This window comes from Artibeus jamaicensis, unplaced genomic scaffold (genome assembly GCF_021234435.1).
Source record: "Artibeus jamaicensis isolate MK-2021 breed Jamaican fruit bat unplaced genomic scaffold, CSHL_Jam_final scaffold_916, whole genome shotgun sequence".
Classification (NCBI taxonomy): domain Eukaryota; kingdom Metazoa; phylum Chordata; class Mammalia; order Chiroptera; family Phyllostomidae; genus Artibeus; species Artibeus jamaicensis.
In genome coordinates this window covers 25,882,273-25,901,822 of record NW_026522059.1, presented here as the reverse complement: position 1 = coordinate 25,901,822, position 19,550 = coordinate 25,882,273, and the positions used below count along the sequence as shown (strand labels likewise).

Below are 19,550 nucleotides of genomic sequence, written 5' to 3'. Positions count from 1 at the left end.
GTGTTGATCTAATCACTCCAATGACACTCAAAGTCAAAACAGTAAAACTGAACATGGCCTCTCACTACAATGGCATTCATTGCCTCCTGATTCCTTTCAGTAGTAACATCTACTTCCCTATTGTATGTACATGAAACCAATCCTAGTTTTTCTTCTCCCCAGTTCCTCCAGAGGGATCAAGTCCTGCAGAGCTTCTCTTCTCTTCCATCCCAAAAGGCAATATTCTACTTCAGCCTCCACCCCTATTTTACTACTAATACAGAACTAACAACAGCTTTCTAACTCATCTCCCTACCTCTCGTTCTCCTCTCCATCAATCTGCCTGCTTCTACTCACTCGAACTATCTCAGCCCAAGCCAAGCTGTTTCTAGGACACTTGGGCCACCCAGTCCATAATTCTTCCTTGACTTTTATGGGTTTTAGACCATGTATAGTATATAGAATTTCCTAAACCAGCTTTAATTTCTCCTAAGCAAAAATATAATCTGACATTATGTAAGCAAAAATAGCATGAAGCAGACACTCTATAATATAAATCATTTGGCGATGAGTCATATTGAGCCACAGTGTATACTGGCAAATTTTTATTGGCAAAATGAAGACTCTACCTCTTGAAAGAGAATTACCAACTGTGGACCTGGCAAAGCAGCCTAAGTGAGTACAACAGCCACAAATCCAGGAACCTCTTTACAGTTATTCTGACGCCCCTCCTCAGCTGTGCTGCTGACAACAAATCTATCACTGGCTATAAAACATGGTGTTAGAATTTCCTCAATAGTAAGGAGAAAATCATAATGCCAATCAATGACAACACAGTCACAAAAAGCCGCCCAAACCCATTATTTATTATTTAAATATCTGCTTATAACGATGGGAACACAAAAATAACGTTTAATTTTATTATATACAACTAAAATAAAATGATAAAATATCTAAATAAGAATTCTTACAATTATAATAATAGCCTAAAAGTAATACAACAGAAAACCTATCTTGCCTTAACACATACCTGAAAGATGTAAGAGGTGGCCCTTCGCTCTCGGTCAGCCCTATTTCAGCCAACAAACTGCTTTTCAGCTGCGCAGCAAGATCATGAGCTGATGGCCCTGGTTTTGAACTCTCGGCTTCTTCCGGCACTATGTTCTGTTCTTCCCCTTCCTTTTTTTGCCGATTTTGCATGTTCATTACATTTTTCAAATTGGCAGCATAGGACATTTTAGTTGGAAGAACCTATGAATTTTTACACTTAAAAGTTACACACTTCAAAACTGACCATCAATTCCAGTGCATTTACCATAGCAGCCAACAAGAACTTTTAAAAGAAATCTTTGTAATATCTGTGTTATGTCTCTTTTGCACTTTCAAACTTTCCCCTTATCATTGAGATAATGAAATATTCTATTCAACTAAATTTCTTCTGCCCCTGCTCTTAAGCATGTTATTATTTTTTCACTGGAGAAGCAGTAAAGTATAATTTTAGGCTCTCAAATCAGACTGTTATCTAAAACCTAGATCTTTTATTTAACTAGCTACATAACAGTAGACACTCCCACATGAAATTTATGAAACCTTCCCCAAACCTCAATTTATTACCCACCAAATCAAGAAAACATTTTCTACCCAACATGGCCATAAAGACTTGAGGCAGTGTCCAGCAAATAGAATTATTCAATAAATAATGCTATTATTTATTTGTATTCCAGACACAAAAAGAAGTTTCAAGCTAATATTATACATGTTCACATATATAAAATGTGTACTCTTATATACACATAGCAACAAATTTTCAAGAGCATGGCGACAATCGACTCTATGAAGTAGGGAGAGCACGTACGAAACTACCGTTTTACAGATGAAGCAACCTGACACAGTGAAGTCGTCTCAAAACAGGCTAATGAAACAGCTCGAATTCCTGTTATTGTCATAAAACAGGAATTTCTGGTACTTCCATTATTTGGGGAAACATAATATTCTGAATTAATGCATTTCCAAAAACCTGGATTTGGGGACAAGTGCTCATTCACAAATACTATATTACAAAGGTTTTTACTATCTTACCTCAAGGCAGTTTCTATCCACTGTAACCTCCATCAAGCATTTCCCACTACTGGCAGATGAAGAATAAAGACCCTGACTTGGACGGCCAAAAAGATCCTCCTTTCTCGCATTTGGCTGGAATTTTAGCAGAAATATTCTAGTTACATTGAACACTTGAAAAAAATAAAGTCAATTAAAAAGAAACCTTCAGAACAGTTAGTTCATTTGAATTACCTGCAACAGATGTGGCTGATCGGCCAAGGGGATGGCTTCAGCCAGAGGCACTTCAAATGGGTTTGGGGGTATGCACCCAAGAAACGTCATGGAGTCTGAGCGCCGGAAAAATGGGTGGTTTTGGCCAGTTTCTGCAGGAAGAGAGTCATCATCCTTATCATTCAAAGCAGCACCTAAACATAGAGAAAATGTTTGGTTTTTAGAAAAATCATTTAATTAATGGGAAGGATAAAAAATACCTTAATCTGGCTCAATCCAAAATCCTTATTACCACTTTATAAATTTGAATGCCACTTCAAAACCAGTTAATAGTCCAAAATTTTGATAATATTTTAAAGTGGTAACTTAAAATATTAGCAGTTTAAAATGGTTAAAATAATAAATTTTATATCTTTTAAATAACAATAAAAATTTACCCAAAAATATTGGCTGCAACAAATATTGCTTCATTTTGTATTACGCAGAAGTTTCCCATAGCCTCTCCTTTATCTCTCTACAGATTTAGATCTGAATACAGGTTGAATACAGGTAGATTCCTGAGCACATTCACGGCCTGGCTCACATATGACTCCAAAAAGAAGGGATGGTCAGAGGCTGAAATTTGACCATTTGCTTACTTGTTAAGTTCTGTTTCCTCTACAAGAAGGTGAACAAGGAAATCTCTGGGCACTTACGAACCCTGATAGGAAGTCAGCACATCAACTCATGTTAAACTTTGAGCAGTGCTTAAAGTGTGCTGTGAAAACATTAATAAGCAGTGGCTGGGTTCTCAAAATCTACCAGTTAGGTCAACTGTCTCTTCTGGGGCTGACTAAAAGTTCTAGCTTATAATAAAAGTCAAGTGGAATACCTGACTCCATTAAAAAAATTTTTTTCATTCCACTTGAAATAATAGCTTAAAACTACAGATAGACTATAGAAGATCCCAAAACTTTCTTGAGTTTGGAGTATTTTCTTTTTATTGCATTAACTGTTACGGAGTTTGATATTTTGGAGTTATAATTAGCATTTCTCATTTACTTGACTAAATCTATTTTGCATCAATATTAACAAACAGCCCTGGCTGGTGAGGCTCAGTGGATTGAACACCAGCCTGCAGACCAAAGGGTTGCTGGTTTGATTCCCAGTCAGGGCATGTGCCTGGGTTGCAGGCCAGGTGCCCAGTTGAGGGTGCATAGAGGCAACCACATATTGGTGTTTCTCTCTCTCACTTTCTCCCTCCCTCCCCCTCTAAAAATAAATAAGTAAACTATTAATTTAAAAAAGAAAACTTTCTATTAAAAAATTAACAAACATTCTACTGAGATTTGAATGTAATGCCTACACACTTGACTTGAGAGTAAAGGTAAACCTCAAAATGAGAGAAAATGTACAGGAGAAATACAAAGATTATGCAGAAAAAAAACTTGAAAAGTTTGTAACATTCCTTTAATCATCCTTATTTATGAAGCAAATAATGCAAGAATGTATAAGGAAAGATGGACAGAAAAGGTAAGAAATGGGACATAGAGAAGAAAAGAGAAATTCCCACCCAGACAGAAAATAATGAAGTTAAAAAGCTCGGAGGGGAACTACTGAGGCAGCCATTCCTTGAAGTAGACTAGTGGGTGTTCTATGCACTAACTTTGATTGGTGTCATCATCGTTTTCATGTTCTGAATCTTCATTGTCAATACCCAGTTCCAAGAGTTCTCGTGTCCTTCAAAAAGACAAATGATTTGTTTTACATGAAATATTTGTCTACTCTGAACCAAAGCAAAGATGATGGGAACTACATGCAAAAAACACTGAAAAGGTTTGTTAAGTATTTAACCAATTTCAAACACTGTCATAAAGTTTCAGACTCTGGGAATGGTAGACTAACCAGCCAAATGTAGTACAATTACAAAATAAGACTTAAACAGAAGTAAAAAGCTAATCGCACCAAGAAACAGTCGGTGGTTACCTAAATTCCAGTAGAAAACATGACCTACCAGGTCAAACTATCTCCAACGTAAAGCTTAACTGAATTCTCAGGTTTCCTGTTTTAAGTGAGAAGTAGCTATGGCGACTCGAGCCCACTTTCCTGCATGGTAGGTTCCTGCACTATTTATGTTTTACAGTGCTGTTCCTCTTACTCAAAAATCAATGATGTACTAATGAAGACCACACTGAGCAATAAGTATTTCTTAAACAAACCTCATGGCAAGTATGGATACCTTTTGCGTTCTAGTTGAGGTGTATCCAATGTAGTCTGTTGATTCATTGCTTTAATCCAATATATAAGGGCTTGGAAAACATATGCTACATGCTTCAGTGAGCAAACATCCAGAACTGGAAGGACGTCAGAATGCTCGTCATTATGAGACCGCATCAGAGACAGAGCATAATTCAGGAAGTCCCCTCGAGCAGACATCATTCCTTGGCGAGCAGAAAGCAGTGTGGCACGTCTACAGAAATAAAAAGAAATGGAAGTGCTTACAAAAAAACAAACATGAAGTTTGCCACTATCATAAATATGCAAAGTTAAGCACTCAGACTATCCATAAATAAAAACAAATTAAGGCCATGGCTCTTCTTTAGATCTTTCATACGGAAAAGGAATTCCAGTATCCTTGGGTCGGCAGAACTCCTTCCCTGAGATAATGGTCTCAAACTTCAGCTTCCATCAGAATCGCCTGGGGGCTTGGTAAAACAGATAGCTGGCCCCGCCCCCAAAGTTTCAGTAGGTCTGGGGTAAGGCTTCAAAATTTGCATTTCTAAGAAGCTCTTAGGCAATATATTCAGGCAATTATCAGTGAAAATATGATAAACGCCATCTGTAAGTGGACTACGAGCCTGACATTGTGGGCCTGGCCAGCTTGCTAGTAAAGAAACAGCCAAAGAGAAACTGCTTATAGATGGGAGCTTGGACCCTAAACTGAAAAACAGCTAGTCTTTTGATCTCACACAGCTTCCACGTGAGCAAGTGTCTCCCCGTCCCCCGTCTGCTTTGTTTTCTGTACTCTCTGTAACCCTGTGCTGAAAAGCCTGTGTTGCAGAAAACTTGTGGCCAGCCACCACCAGGGCACACGTTAATTCCTAACAAACCCACGTCTTTCACAGCCAGTCCTCTGGGTCACTTCTTTGGAATTGGCAAGCAGTATGGTGAGGTCTGTCTCAGGCCTCAGCTCTTTGTATAACAACATGGATGAACCTTAAAACCATCATGCTAAGTAAAAGAAGCCAAACACAAAAGACCACATATATGATTCCATCTATGTGCAATGTCCAGAATAGGCAAATCTATAGAGACAGAGAGGAGGAAATCAGTGGTTGCTTAGGGTTGAAAGGTAGGAGAAAATAGGAGGGATGACTGCTATAGGCATAGAGTTTCTTGTGGATATCAGGTATTCCAAAATTAATTGTGATGGTTGTGCACAGCTCTGAATATACTCAAAACTATGGAACTATACACTTTAAATGGGAGAATTATATAGTATGTGAATTATATCTCAATAAAGCTGTTACATTAGAGCAAGAGCAAGAGAAAAAGAACCATGTCCCCAATGAAGATCTTATCAAAACTGTTCTGCAGGGTGGACTGGCCTCATGAAAACAGGCGTGTGCCTGTTCGTGCGGCAGGCTTCCTAGCGCCTCCAAAATCCTGCCTTTGCTCCAGATCTCTACGCCGAGCATTCAGTTTTGTCTTCTCTTCCAGTTCTCAACAAGTTCAAAAAGCAAGTATGTATCTACATTCCACTCCTCTAGGATTTTCTCTTTATTTTTCTTATTATTCAGAATCAAAGTCTAAAAATCTAAAAGTAATTTCTGCTTCTTTTTGCTCCATCCCTCAGCAAGGCCCTCAACTCTGTCCACACGGGTTCAAAGCTGCTCTCTCCCTTTCCTGACCTTTACTGCCCCACTTCAGTAGCAACTAATCCCTCTCCTGCAGGCTCCCACTGTGATCTGGTTAAGTTTCCTAGGCAGGCTCCAAGACCCCTGTCTTTCCTGCTTTGTGATCTCTCCCCCAAAGCAAGGCTGTGTAGCTTGAGCCAGAGCCGGAACCCAACCCCGGGACCCGACTTTAGGTCCGGCACACAGCACTGCCATTGTTTTACTGACCCATGTTCCACCCGATTCCTGGTCCTGAAAACAGTCGTCTGACTGAGTAGGAAACACAACATATCCACAAAGAAATGTTCTTTATGACTCAGCAGGTAAAAGAAATGTGATTTGAAAAACCACAGAACAGCATTGGTAATTATACAGACTTTCCCCCTCCCGAGTATGAAGAACGTTCGTATTCAATCATGGTCAAAATAAGTCTTTCAAGGGGGGAAAGGAGGAGGTGAGTTGGAAATAATATGACATGGATGTAAACCAACTCCTCAAAAATGACCACATATTTAGTATTAGATCCCTATAATACAAATGAATTTTTTAAAATAGCCTGGATTATAACTAATTTGTTTTGCTTCAGCTACACAATTTTAAAAGTAGTAACATTAGTAACCGTTGCTTCTTCACAACAGAGCAAGGTCTGATGTAAAAAAACTTTCTAGAATACAAGGGTTCTTTCTAAACATAAACATGAATGAAGACTTTCATACCGTCTGCCTTCAAGGGTCCGTAAACTAGCCTCTTCTCGTGCGGTCATCCTCTCTCTCCGCGCTGAATTCTGAGAAGCATGAAGAGGATGATTTGGATGTCCCGGGTCACCAGCAGATGCTAATGCAGAACCATAACGTAATTGAGCTTCAGTAGAATCCATAATACTGACCATCCAGTTCCAAGTGGGTATAAGTTTTTCTTCTACATAGTTCTATGAAGACCAAACTAAAATAGTTAAAACTGTGAAAACCAAACTGAAATAGTTAAAACTACCCAAATAAAGTTAACTCTGATATACAGCAGGTCCTCAAATAATGTCAGTTCATTGATGTGATGCTGTAGGAACATAACTCTTGTTTCTATCAATTAGCCTATGGTAAAACTGGTTTCGTTTGCTCCAAGTCACAGAACCTATCCACGACGTTAAGTGAGGACTTAACTATATAGTAGTATTATGTAAACATTTAAATGTAACATTAATTCCCATTATACTGGAATTCTCATAACTGACAGCCAAAAAGTTTATCTGAACGAGTAACTTTTCAGTGGTTTCATACCTGTAAGTTTACTGCATCTTGGTAAGTCAGTTTCACAGCCGCTGGAATCTGCGAGTACACGAGATGATTATACTTGGGAATAAGGCCCATCAAGTCTGAGATCTGTCTGATGACAATGCTGTAAGCCCTGGCTAAACTGCTTGCAGATGTTAAGTAGCTGCTGGCATTGCTAGCTTCCAGTGCAGCCGCTGCAGCTGCAGCACTCGTGCTGATAGTACCACTCCGGCGTAAGTTTGAAGGATCAATATAAATCAAGCCTGCTGAACTCGCTGTAAGGAAAAAAGGACAAGCACAATAAGCTAATGTCAGTGGCTAATGATGTTTCTCAAATACTGTATATATTTAAGAAAGCTAAAAGATCAATTGCATTTGCAAATGTAACAGCAAAACAGCAAAATGTGGTAAAAGCAGATATTTCTGCTGTTTAAGGCATACTAATTTAGGGAGGGGAATGATGAGGGAGACAAGAATTAATACAATGTTCTCAACCAAGGCAATTTCCCCACTGCCCCTACAAAAGAGTGACGTTTAGCAACGTATGCCAACATTTTGGTTGTCACACCAGGGCAGGGGGTTGCTAATGGATGTAGCTAATCATTCTGCAATGCACAATTACTATAAACAATTATTTAGCCTGAGGTGGTAATGTTACAAAAATTGAGAAGCCCTTCTATATATAAGCTTATACAAATAACTTTTCATATTTGACCTCAGCAAAACAATAGAAAACTATTATGAAACTATTTGTTCTCCAGATGAACATGCATACTTTCCAAAAACACCTATTAAGCACTCTCAGGAATACCAAGTTTTCAGACTCGCCTGCTGGCGTGGACGTGCTGGAAGGGGCTGTGCTGGCTGCCCGCTGGTGCTGGGTGTTGCGGACTGCCCACTGCATGGACCGCGGAGCCTGGGCAGCACCACTGGCGTGGGAGCTATTCGTGGTTCTCTCTAAAGGCTCGTCGAGCATAAAGGTCTCCTGCTCTATGTCGTCACTCTGACTGCTGCTGCTATCAGAATCACTCGAGTCATTTGACTGTGAATCATCTTCAGAAAAGAAGGCAGGAACACTGCTTGCACCTAAATTTTTAATTTTTAAAACCAAAACCATTGTGAGTCTGTTGATATTTAAAACTACAGTGTAACCCCTCATTCAGGAAAACATATATATTAAATAGAATGGCAGACTATATTCAACAGTCCACAAAGTACATCACTAAAATAGTTTAATTACGAAAGAACTCTTTTAAATGAACCTTAAAATACATTTAAAACAACAGAAAAACAAAAGTCATTAAAATGATACCTTCTTTACTAACATCTCTAAGGTAAAAGGATAAAGTTATAAAAAGGTTTAGTCACCCCTGTGCCTAAGCATACAGAGTACAGTTTGACAGATTCACGCTGAACACACACATGGCCTTAGCATCAGTAGGGAAGTTGCTGGGAGAAGGTAACATACCCGCTTCTGAGCCGGCAGTTGCTGCAGTGACAACGCTTCTGCGCCCACTAGCATTGTCTTGGTTGCTATGATTACTTTCACTGTCACTTTCCGTTTCAGCTGCTGCTAACAAGTCCAATTCCATGTCACTCCCTAGCAGATACATTTAAACAAGAAACAAGAAGTACAAACTCACTGTGGGTCCAGACTAGGTCCTATAAGCCAGAGTATCGTAAGGGAGGGAACTAAGGAAGGGGGAGAAAGGCAGAGAGAAGTGGTAACTACACTGCAGTGAGCCTAACTGCCTCCTTAGCAGGAAAAGGATGCCTAGGTAAATCATGGTACTTAGTGGATTCTTACACAGCAATTCAAAATCTGTCCTGCAGAGCCCTACATAAAAAAGTGTCGAGCAGGAGGACTCTGGCCAGTGGGCACTGCTCTGGGCTAGGTCCACTGCTTCATTCTCATCTGTTTTACATGCTGGGCTCGCAAAAGGGGAAGGAAGTTAAAAAGGTCTAGTCTTCGCATTTCACGGTATATTCACATATCAAAACACACAAAATGATATATTTATTGTATGTCAGTTATACCACAAAAAGGCTGGTTCCAAAAAAGTCTATCATATGGCTACTGACAAGAATGGTTAAGTTGGCTGTGTAGCAAAAAGACCAAAATGACTATTAGAAGTGAAAAAGTCACAAAACTTTCCTATGCAGACATGCAGCATCTAAGACGTGGCACAGGAATGGGGCAGTGCAGGGGAGAACTGTAAGTGACATGCAGACTGTGAGTAATGTGGGTGGCACTGTGGGTCACTTTTCTTCTCCAGAATTTCCAAATGTCTCATAATATCGGTTGTAATTATTTTAATTTCTGAAAGCCTTTAAAAAACTGAAGTGGCAAACCAAAAGGTAAAGAGGAAGAAGAGGACATTTTATATTTACATATATGTATGTATGTATATGTATGTATACTTGTATATATACACACACCACATGATTTCCTAAAATTTGAAAAAGATGCTGGACTCCCTTGGCAGAAACCACGTGGCACATCTTTCACCCTCTACGGCAAATGGGGCTGTTCTCCACATTAGTCTCTCCCTGCAAGCCAAGGTGTCTGGCTCCCTCATTCTGAGGAACCCCTCCAGTGCCCTGCGTACCGTCCTCGTCGTGCTCGTCGTGCTGCCCCTCGGCCTCGGCGTTTTCCTCCCCGTGTTCTTCCTGCTCGTCGTGATGATCCTCTTCTCCAGCCACACCCTCCACCACCTCAACCTAAATCAGAATCTTATTTGTAGGCAATCAAAGCACATATAAATCCACTTCTCTGCCAATGTTCCCCCACAGCAATTAGTAAATGAAAACACAAGGATCCCTAAATAAAGGGACTCTTCATCTGCTGGTTACAATTTGCTACCAAAAATTATGTTGACCTATCTCCAAGTTTATAATTACTGCCCATATGCAGAACCTCAAGATTAGAAGTATAACAATTGTATGGAGTGTGAATTTTTTAAAGTGTCTGCCATTATAAAATTTACCTAAAAAATACATACGCAGTATTTTACTTCAAATACATTACCCAAAACCACTAAAACTGTTTTTTTTTAATGTTAAGTATCTTTTCTATTAACCCTTAATAGGTAAATACAATTTTATGTTTCCAACTTCCTATTACCCAGTAAATTAAGCACTATTAAAAATTTTAAAGATATATAACCACAAATGAGAACATATAGCAAAAATTGGGTAACTAACACATTTAATAGTCGCAAGCTACTATTACTAAAACTTATAGTGACTACTTCCCCTCCTTCCCACCCAAGTAAAAGCCTCTCATATACCACCACTGAAACCATTAAAAGTACCTCTTCCACATCTGCTGAAACAATATCGTCCTGCTCTTCGTCTCTGCCCCGAACAGGCTGGGACTGGCTAATGCGCCTCTGCTGCGGGTTCCGGATGATGTAGGACGACTGAGACTGGCTGGAGCTGTAAGGAAAGGGCGGTCAGGAGCGCCCACGGCTGCCGCCCCTCCAACGTCAGTGTCGTTCCCCAGGATTCACCTGCCAGGACGCTTTTTAAATCTGACCGAGTAATTCTTGGGAACCAGTAATAATTAATCTAGTCTCTCAGAAAATATAAAACCCAAAGAAATTATTTTATCATGAAGATTTATCTCATAAATCTCAGAACTGTTTTTGCTTTTAGAAAGTCATTCCAAATCTGTGTTAATGCATTTACTTTTCATGAGTCCTTCCACTGAAATACTCTAAAGGGAGGCTTTTCCCTTTCCACCGCTTTCACCACCAGCAACCCTCAACCTCCGGGGCTCCAAGAGCAGCAGCCATCGTTAATGAAGTGTGCTTCTGACACACGATCACTCCTTAAGAGACCTGACATCGCCTCCCTTGCCCCAGCTCACTGACTTTTGACTTGCTTGGGTGTGAACGGGGGGAAAAGACATCAGTTTGAAAGTATGATATTAAAATAGAATTATAATGAAAGGGGGGGCTGGTGCAAAAGAGTGTCACTTCCCTGAAAATCGGACTGAGAAACAGCCAAGAAAGGACAGATGCCTCTGTTATAAAAAGAGAGAGAACCAGAATGCAATTTAACATGCGGGTGGCTGCTAAATTACCCTGTGACCTAAAGATGATCCTTTACTCACAGATTTTAAAACACAGTCTAACAGAGGTTAAAGGGCCTTTGAATGTTTTACACTGCTATGTCTTTACTGCAGCTGCTGTGAAAAACAAGATCAAACCAGTCACACATGAAGAGTCATCAACTGAGACACTCTGCCTTCACAGAGCAATGTGTATCTCGGGCTGGAGGGGTTAGAGGAGCCACAGTTTTCACAGAAGACAGCCTGGGGTCTAAGCAAACTAGGAGGGTGCATCATACAATCTTCTCTTCTGTCCCCTTCAAGTGCAGGAAGCCAAACATAAACCCAAGATAAGGGAACAGATTTCAAAAGACCTAACCTCCATCAGCCATGGCTGGTTAAAAGAAAAAGGCCTCTTCAAGAGAACTTCTAACTACAAGCTGCGCTCAGGCGAGTCTGGGGCTGCCATCTGTGCTACAGGGGGTGTGGGCTCCAGTGTTGGTTAATCAATCAGGTGCCTCAACCCTCCCAGTACGCACCAGGCAGCAATTTCTCTCTACTCTGCCATCTAGTTCTCTGCCTAATATAACAGGGAAAAGGAAAATGCCTATCTAGATTTCTAAATATCTCTGAACTTCAACAGCTGTGGGGCCTTGTTACCTAACCCACCTGAGCCTCAGTTTCCTCAATTTTAAAATTAGATTGATCGTGGCATCTGCTGGTTATTGGGAAGACTCAGACAGGTAAACATCTATAATACTTAGGAAAGTTCCTAGTTCATGCCAACATCTCAGAAACAATTAATTGTATGAGGCATAGAGATAGACACGGGTTATTTAATAAGCACGTAAGAGTTTTTAAAAATGGGAGGAAGTAACAGAAAAAGCAAAACTACTAAACTTAAGAATTTATACTCAATGGAGTGATAAACACCATCTATCCTTCAACACAAAAGAAATCCCAGAAACTGGTCAAGTGTTTGGGTTTTACTTAAAACATGCTTAGAACGTTGGTCAAATACACCCTAATTATCCTGTACTACAATCAAGGACGTCTACATTACAGCAGCAGTGTGAAACATCAGCACTGCTACCTGGCGATGATGAAGTAGGGTCTCCTTCTGGAAAAACGTGAGGTTGGCCTAAGAGTACACCAAGGGGAAATGGAGGAAAGAGGAGCGCTTAAGAGTACACAGTACTTTAATAAAGAAACTAGGAAACAGGGCAAGGTGACAGAATGTTAAAACCCAGGAGGCCCTGGCTGGCGTGGCTCTGCTGGCTGGAGTGTCGGCCGAGGACTGAAACTTGTGCGTTTGACTCCCCGTCAGGGCACATGCCCAGGTTTGCGGGTTCCACCCCTGGTTGGGGTGTATGTGAGAAGGCAAACCGGTCAATGTTTCTCTCTCACATCAGTGTTTCTTTCTCTTTTACCAACTCTCCCTTTTCCCCTCTCAAAAGCAATAAAAAAAAAGCCAAGGAGCCTGCCCCAATTCTTCCACTGAGGATTTAAAAAAAAAAAAAACAACAGGAATAGGCTCATGTATACTCTTTTGAGATGATCCCAAAATCTGTTTAAAATTTGATGCTCTGAAATAAAACCAAGGGAAGTGCACAAAGAATTAACAAGGTAGGATCATGTAATTAACTGGGGGTTCCTCTCAGGGTGTAAGAATCAGGAGTATCACAGGAGTCCAAGAGGATTTCACTAGCAGAACCTTTGACAGTACGATGTATACCCGGCAAGTCTGAAGATGTAGAGCCTAATTTCTAACAGTTTTCAGCAAATCCTAGAAGCACATCAGTTGAGCAGGCTGCCCTGGGAGAGGCAGACGAACTGGATTCGGAGTCCAGGGTGCCCTGTGGACCCGACAGTGAAGGAAGAGCTGGGGCACGTGCACTGGCATATGGAGGAATACAAACAGCGAGAGAGCAGACACTCAACCCCGATGAAATTCAGGGACCAAGACTTGGCAACTGTCCAAATACTAAAGCAGGCCATCCTTAGTAACACACGGATGTTCAGAAGAGGAAGAAGGGTCTTTAGGTTTTAAAGAGCTTTATAAAAACACTGTAACACATACACACAGTAAGAAAACCAGACTTGAGAAAACCAAATAAGTGTTTTCTAAAGAGCCCTGGAGCCTTAGAGAGAAAGAACTCATGGATGCAAGTGGTAATTGCGGGGGTGAGGAGGTGGAAGAGGGTGGGGGGGGGGGGGCGACAAATGGTGATTTAAAAAAAAGGGTTTTTAATTATTAAAAAACATATCGCTAGCCCTGGCTGGTGTAGCTCAGTGGATTGAGTGCAGGCCTGTGAACCACACAATCGCGGTTCGATTCCCCAGTCAGGGCACATGCCCAGGTTGCAGGACAGTTCCCAGCAGGGGACTCACGAGAGGCAACCGTACATTGATATTTCTCTCCTTCTCTTCCCCTCTAAAGATAAATAAATAAAAATCTTTAAAAAAATAATAAAACAAAATAAGTAAAATCTTTAAAAAAAACAAAACAAAACATATCTCTAGAGTCTTGCAACTCCAAAGTGTGGCCCCTAAACGGGCAGCTTCGGAATTCTGACAGTTCGTAAGAAATTCAGACCCACCTCAGGGCCCACCTAGACCTCCAGAGCCAGCCTCTGCATTTAAATAAAAACCCAAGTGATTTGCATGTACATGAAAGTCTGAGAAGCACTGTGCTAAATAAAATACACTAGAACATTTTAGGTTCCGAATATTCTGACTCAATGACCTTACAGTCTAGTGACGGAAACTATCAAATAAATGGAAAAGATGGCCCTGGCTGACGTGCCTCAGTTGGCTGGAGCGTCACCTAGTAGACCGAAAGAAAGGTCATGGGTTCCATTCCAGTCGGATCACATAACTGGGCTGCAGGTTTGCTCCCCAGTTGGGGTGTGTACAAGAGGTATCCATTCAAAGCTTTTCTCTCTCTCATATCAATGTTTCTCTCCCTCCCTCCCCTGCCCCTCTATCGGGTGGGGATAAAAAAAAAAGATGAATGAAATTTAAATAACTTTGTTAACTAGAAACATTTTTATTACCGAGTTGTTTTAGCCCTATCCTAGTTAATATGGCTGTTTTAGAGACTATTTAAAACCCAACATTCTGACTGTTATTTAGTTTATATATTTGCCCCACTAGCCCAAGACTTTGGATACAGAGAAAGTTCTATCTTTTCATTCTTCAACTTGGCCTTCCAACAGCTCTCATTTATAGGTAAGAACAGGAACTAATGTCATCTACGAAAGAAAGTCTTAAGTAACCTTTCTTTTCAGATTAACTTTATTGGCATAATAAAAGCAGTGCCTTTCCAAACGAAAAACAAAACCCACAACTGTATGTCAGTTAAACATAGAGACACATGCATAATTTTTACAGTGCCTTCACATGTTCCAAAGTAAAAGTTTAGTATTTGTTGTACAAATGATCATGTACATCAGCTGAATATTTATGGAAAGGTTCTGGTAAGGCCAACATGACATTTCCAGAGCAAGAATTAATCAGCGTCTATTATCAGGTAGAAATTTACCTGCTAGACTGGTCAGATGAGGGTCGCGGCGGCAGGGGTTCCACTGAGAACAACTCCTCACTGCCCTGCATGGCGTCGATGCTGGTACTGGCCAGAGTGAAAGGCGCGGTGGGGCGTGCGATCCCCATTCGGACAGGAACGATGAGCGACTCGGCCACGTTGCACAGCTCCTCCACCGCGTAAGGCAGCAGTGCCTGGAACACTCGCTTGCATTTCCCAATTGGCTGTGGAATAAAGTTGCTGAAGCAAAAAGGACAGTATCAGAATCTTTTATGAATCCTTTCATATATATCATGTTATCTTTTTCACAAAAAATTTATGCAGAACACTATTAAAGTCAAAATCAAAAAGAATGCCTTACTTTTTCTTTTTGGACGAAGCCATTTCCACACTAAGAATGACAAAAACTCTGGCCACTGAACGCAAAAACCTCATTGTCACAGCGATGGCCTCTTCCCGACGCCCAGGTGTGTATTTGTTTTGGAGTTCTTTCACTAGGGTACCTAGCAGAGTATCTAGAAGCTTTAAAAAACTGTAATCAGTCTATTAATGTTGATACACCTTAAAAGCTGTTTAGACATTCATGAAATAAAAAGTTCTAACACCTTCTCAGTCTCAAAATAAATTTAAGCAAAACTTTTACAAAGTCAGTGATTAATTTGTGCCATATGCTCAGCACGGTGCTTGACCTAGAAGTCTCTCAAGTGTCTGATTTCTTGTTTTCAGTCGCATAGTCCTGTGCATAGCAATTAATCCTTAGAAGGGCAATACAAACACATAAAGTGCAAGGAAGACGGGTTTCACTTATGACAGGGTGCTTTCTGAAGCAGCCAAGTCGACTCAAATATTTACATTAATAAACTCATAATCCCATCCTTCTCACTTAACCACTATTATTAACTTTCTAGTCTCATTCTATGCATGGTCTATCATGTAGGTATTAATTACAGAGAAGACCCAATTTTATGTTATTTTCTGTTTTTTTAAATGTTACTTAAAATAACCCTTATTTTTTAATTGCTACAAATGTAATGTAGTAAGCTACATTACATTTCAGTAAGTGGATTAACTGTAATTTGATTCATCAGTCCACCACTACTGGATCCATCAAATATTTCCATTTTTAATTTTATATTATTCTGTGACATGATTTTCTCTCATATCATAAATTATTTCCTTAGGACAAGTTCTGAGGGCAGTGATGCTTTTACAGCTCTTGACATTGCTAAGCTGTTTTCCAAAAGAAGACCAAAGGCCATGCCATCCCAAAGTGTGAGTGTTTTTTCTACCATAACCTCACCAGCACTGGGTTTTATACTTTATATTCTTTTCTAATTCCACAGCGAAAAAAGAGTACTTAAGAGTTTTCGCTGAGTTACTTTAATTTTGAACAATTCTCTCAACATTTTTATACTGTTGTGTTTTTCATACATTTTAGGAATTCACAGTTTAGAATGAAAGGAGCTTCTGCTGTTAACTGAGACACTGAAATCACCCTGCCTTAATGTATTGCTTAATTAGAGCTATGAGTACTTCTTAGTTTTAACTAGTTAAATTGTAGGAAAACATCCTTTTCATGTGCTTGTAAATAACCGTTTCAAAGGACTTACCAAGATGTCTGCTGTACACTTGACTATAAGGCAGTGAGTGAAGCAGTCCAGCCGAATTGTGCCACTTTGCTGGTTGAGGTACACTTGTTCTTCTGGCAAAAGATGGCCTATCCTACTGCTGGCACTCAGGCTGGATGGGGAAGGAAAGACAGAATGCACTGTGATCGCCTACACCAATATGGGAAATACATGAATCTTAAAAAAATTAATGAACACATACGGGTCTTTATTCTCCTGTGACCCAAACATAATCATAGATTTTAACGCATTCCAGTCCTGCAGAACACGCTCCAGTGCAAGCTGGGCAAACCTTGGGGGCTCTAAATCATGATCAGGCATATCTGAATCTAAAGAGAAAAAGAAATTGTGGGTAAGACAAAAATAAACATCTGGTTTTCATATGTGTCATAACTGTCAAATCTACTCACCTTCGGGATTAGCTGTTTTTCGGTTACGATCCTCCCTGATTCGAGGAGGTCTGTACTGGCAGTGCTCCACCGTCTGCCTGGCGACCGTCTGCACTAGGAAGAGTAAGAGGTGCTCTCCCCTGCAAAACAGAGCACTGTTGTGAGCGTAGTGTGTGTTGGGGTGGGGTGGGGAGAGACTGCTTGGATATGTTGTGCTTTTTCAACCTAATTTATATCTTAAAAAGCCCACTTGCCTGCTGTTTGGCAGGGTGACCAGATTAGTAGCAGTGAGCAGGCGATAAAGCAGATCGAGACGAGCAGATTTCTGTCCAGCAATTAGAGTTTTACATTTACATTTCTCCCAACAATCACAGTAAGCTGTTGGTGACGTCCGTTTGAGTCTATAAAGAATTTACACACAAGTACAAAAACTTTTTTAAAAAGACAAAGGTCTATATTGAAATTATGAAGGCATAACTCACTGAAACCAAACAAAAGCCTTATTGTTAATTTTGAAATACAAAGTGCAACTTTTAACATATACATAACAAGAAAGATTGCTTAGTGCTATGAAGTCTATAAAGCAAGAGAAGGGGTGTGCTCTAATTGACTCGAGTATAGTCACTTCCACTGGAATGTCTTCCCTATTTCCCCAGAGCCCCAATTCAGTTTAAGTGGCCTTCCTATGTACATCTAATGAACCCCCAAATCCTTATGGGCAGACATTTCTTGCTTGTGTCCTCTAACAGGACAGTCAACTCTGTGAGGGCAGGGAAGATCCTATCCACCATCACCATAGCTTCTCACACAGTGAGTGTGCTTAGTAAGCAGTGAGTGAATAAAGACTATCACTTTTAGATGTTTAGAATAAGAAGACAAATAGAATTCTTTTAATGAAAATAATAAATAAGTATCAATACAGTTTTCCACCTGTCCTACATAATCATTATTTTAAACCAGAATAGATGGTTTTTACAAACCAATTCCCTCAACTACAGTTATCTAGGCATCTGCAGCAGTTACAGCTGATGTCCCTGCAAGACTGCAGCACACGGCGAATGTTAGTGCTAGGGTATTTTACTGCTTCTTAAACCTGTGAGAACAAACTCATCATGGTAAATATACTGCTGCACTGAAAGGTTATTACATTTAGTTTATGATGTAAATGAAGTACAAGCCAAACATTCACTACAATTCTCTTAATGCGATTTCCTGCTACAGGGGCCTAACTAAGTCTTTGGCTGGAGCATATAGACAAAATCATCCTGTAGCTGCATCTCAAAAGATGAATCTGATCCTAGTCACAATGTATGATCACATTTCCTGTGCATATTAGCCTACTGTTATTTAAACAACAAACATTTATCTCAAAGGACACTTTAAATCAAGAACCATGTTTTAACACATAAACTGGCTTAAAGAGGGCAAAAGTTGATAAAACCTCTGCTTTCTAAATCGTGAAACAAACATGACTTGGTATAAATTATTTTCATGTGGAAATACAAACCCAAGCAGTTTATAATATTAGCGTAAACGAGACTGTACTCACTTGCAGTCGTGGCCTTTATGACAAACCCTTGCACATTCCGTGCAGCAACAGAGAGACTCCAGCAAACCACAAGTTCGACACTCAAAAATATCCTAAATTAAAAGAGTATAGTTAAAAAGTGGTATGTATGCCTCATCATAATAATTATTCCTGGTATTTTCTGTAACGATTCAATCACAACAGCAGAGCAAAATTAATGTGCCCTGGAAACAAAGTCATAGAAAGGTACAGCGAATACACATTTAACAACATTAGACAAAGGCAAATCAGCTATTCCCAGTAGGGCAAAAATAATTTACATCATCCAGGAAAAAAATTATAGTTATAAAATTTATATCAAGAGCTATGGATTGGATTATACTACCCAGTCAAGATTTCCAATTTTCATGATATCCCATAATTAAGACTCAACTCTTCTGCCTCTTTTATTTAGGACTTCAATAAAAACTATTTTTTTGCCCTGGCTGGTGTAGCTCAGTGGATTGAGTGCGGGCCTGTGAACAAAAGGATTGTGGTTCGATTCCCAGTCAGGGCACATGCCTGGGTTGCAGGCCAGTCCCCAGCAGGGGATGCATGAGAGGCAACCATGCATTGACATTTCTCTCCTTCCCTTCCCCTCTAAAAATAAATAAATAAAATATTTTTTTTAAAAAAAAACCAAACTAATTTTCTTTGGAGACTTTTATAACTCAGAGTAACTTGAAATATTAGACTTGCAATCCCAAGCTATAAACTCTAACTCTAGTGGTGGTCACGGGGAAAGAAAACTGCAAACAGCATAAATACAAGGAAACGTGAAACAGCTAACCTGGTTAATGTGCTCTGCTCCGGTCCACGTGAAGCTGCAGGTGTCATTACAACATAAGACATACAAAGGGGAATCATCAGGGTTGGTACCTGATGGGCAAACCATTCCCATAAATACATCTTCCTCTTTTTCGCTGGAGGATACTTCAGCTAAAAATATTAAAGAAAAGACTTAATCATAGCCAT

At 40.0% G+C, this 19,550-nt stretch overlaps 1 protein-coding gene across 8 annotated transcripts in view; it reads right to left on the bottom strand.

Moving 5' to 3' along the window:
• The window catches only part of UBR5 (ubiquitin protein ligase E3 component n-recognin 5), a 121,094-nt gene that overhangs the window by 18,993 nt on the left and 82,551 nt on the right, over window positions 1–19,550 (bottom strand). For all 8 annotated transcript variants that reach the window (XM_037133342.2, XM_037133345.2, XM_037133344.2 and 5 more), the window contains exons 27-45: window positions 19,366–19,514; window positions 18,558–18,649; window positions 17,263–17,409; window positions 17,030–17,148; window positions 16,822–16,948; window positions 16,602–16,731; window positions 15,353–15,513; window positions 14,992–15,231; window positions 10,708–10,831; window positions 10,003–10,114; window positions 8,862–8,993; window positions 8,222–8,479; window positions 7,400–7,668; window positions 6,842–7,053; window positions 4,469–4,699; window positions 3,896–3,969; window positions 2,272–2,444; window positions 2,059–2,172; window positions 1,010–1,230 (exon numbers count right to left, since the gene is read on the bottom strand). In XM_037133342.2, the coding sequence (XP_036989237.2) occupies window positions 1,010–1,230; window positions 2,059–2,172; window positions 2,272–2,444; window positions 3,896–3,969; window positions 4,469–4,699; window positions 6,842–7,053; window positions 7,400–7,668; window positions 8,222–8,479; window positions 8,862–8,993; window positions 10,003–10,114; window positions 10,708–10,831; window positions 14,992–15,231; window positions 15,353–15,513; window positions 16,602–16,731; window positions 16,822–16,948; window positions 17,030–17,148; window positions 17,263–17,409; window positions 18,558–18,649; window positions 19,366–19,514 (3,085 nt within the window). The remainder of the gene's footprint in view (window positions 1–1,009; window positions 1,231–2,058; window positions 2,173–2,271; window positions 2,445–3,895; window positions 3,970–4,468; window positions 4,700–6,841; window positions 7,054–7,399; window positions 7,669–8,221; window positions 8,480–8,861; window positions 8,994–10,002; window positions 10,115–10,707; window positions 10,832–14,991; window positions 15,232–15,352; window positions 15,514–16,601; window positions 16,732–16,821; window positions 16,949–17,029; window positions 17,149–17,262; window positions 17,410–18,557; window positions 18,650–19,365; window positions 19,515–19,550) is intronic.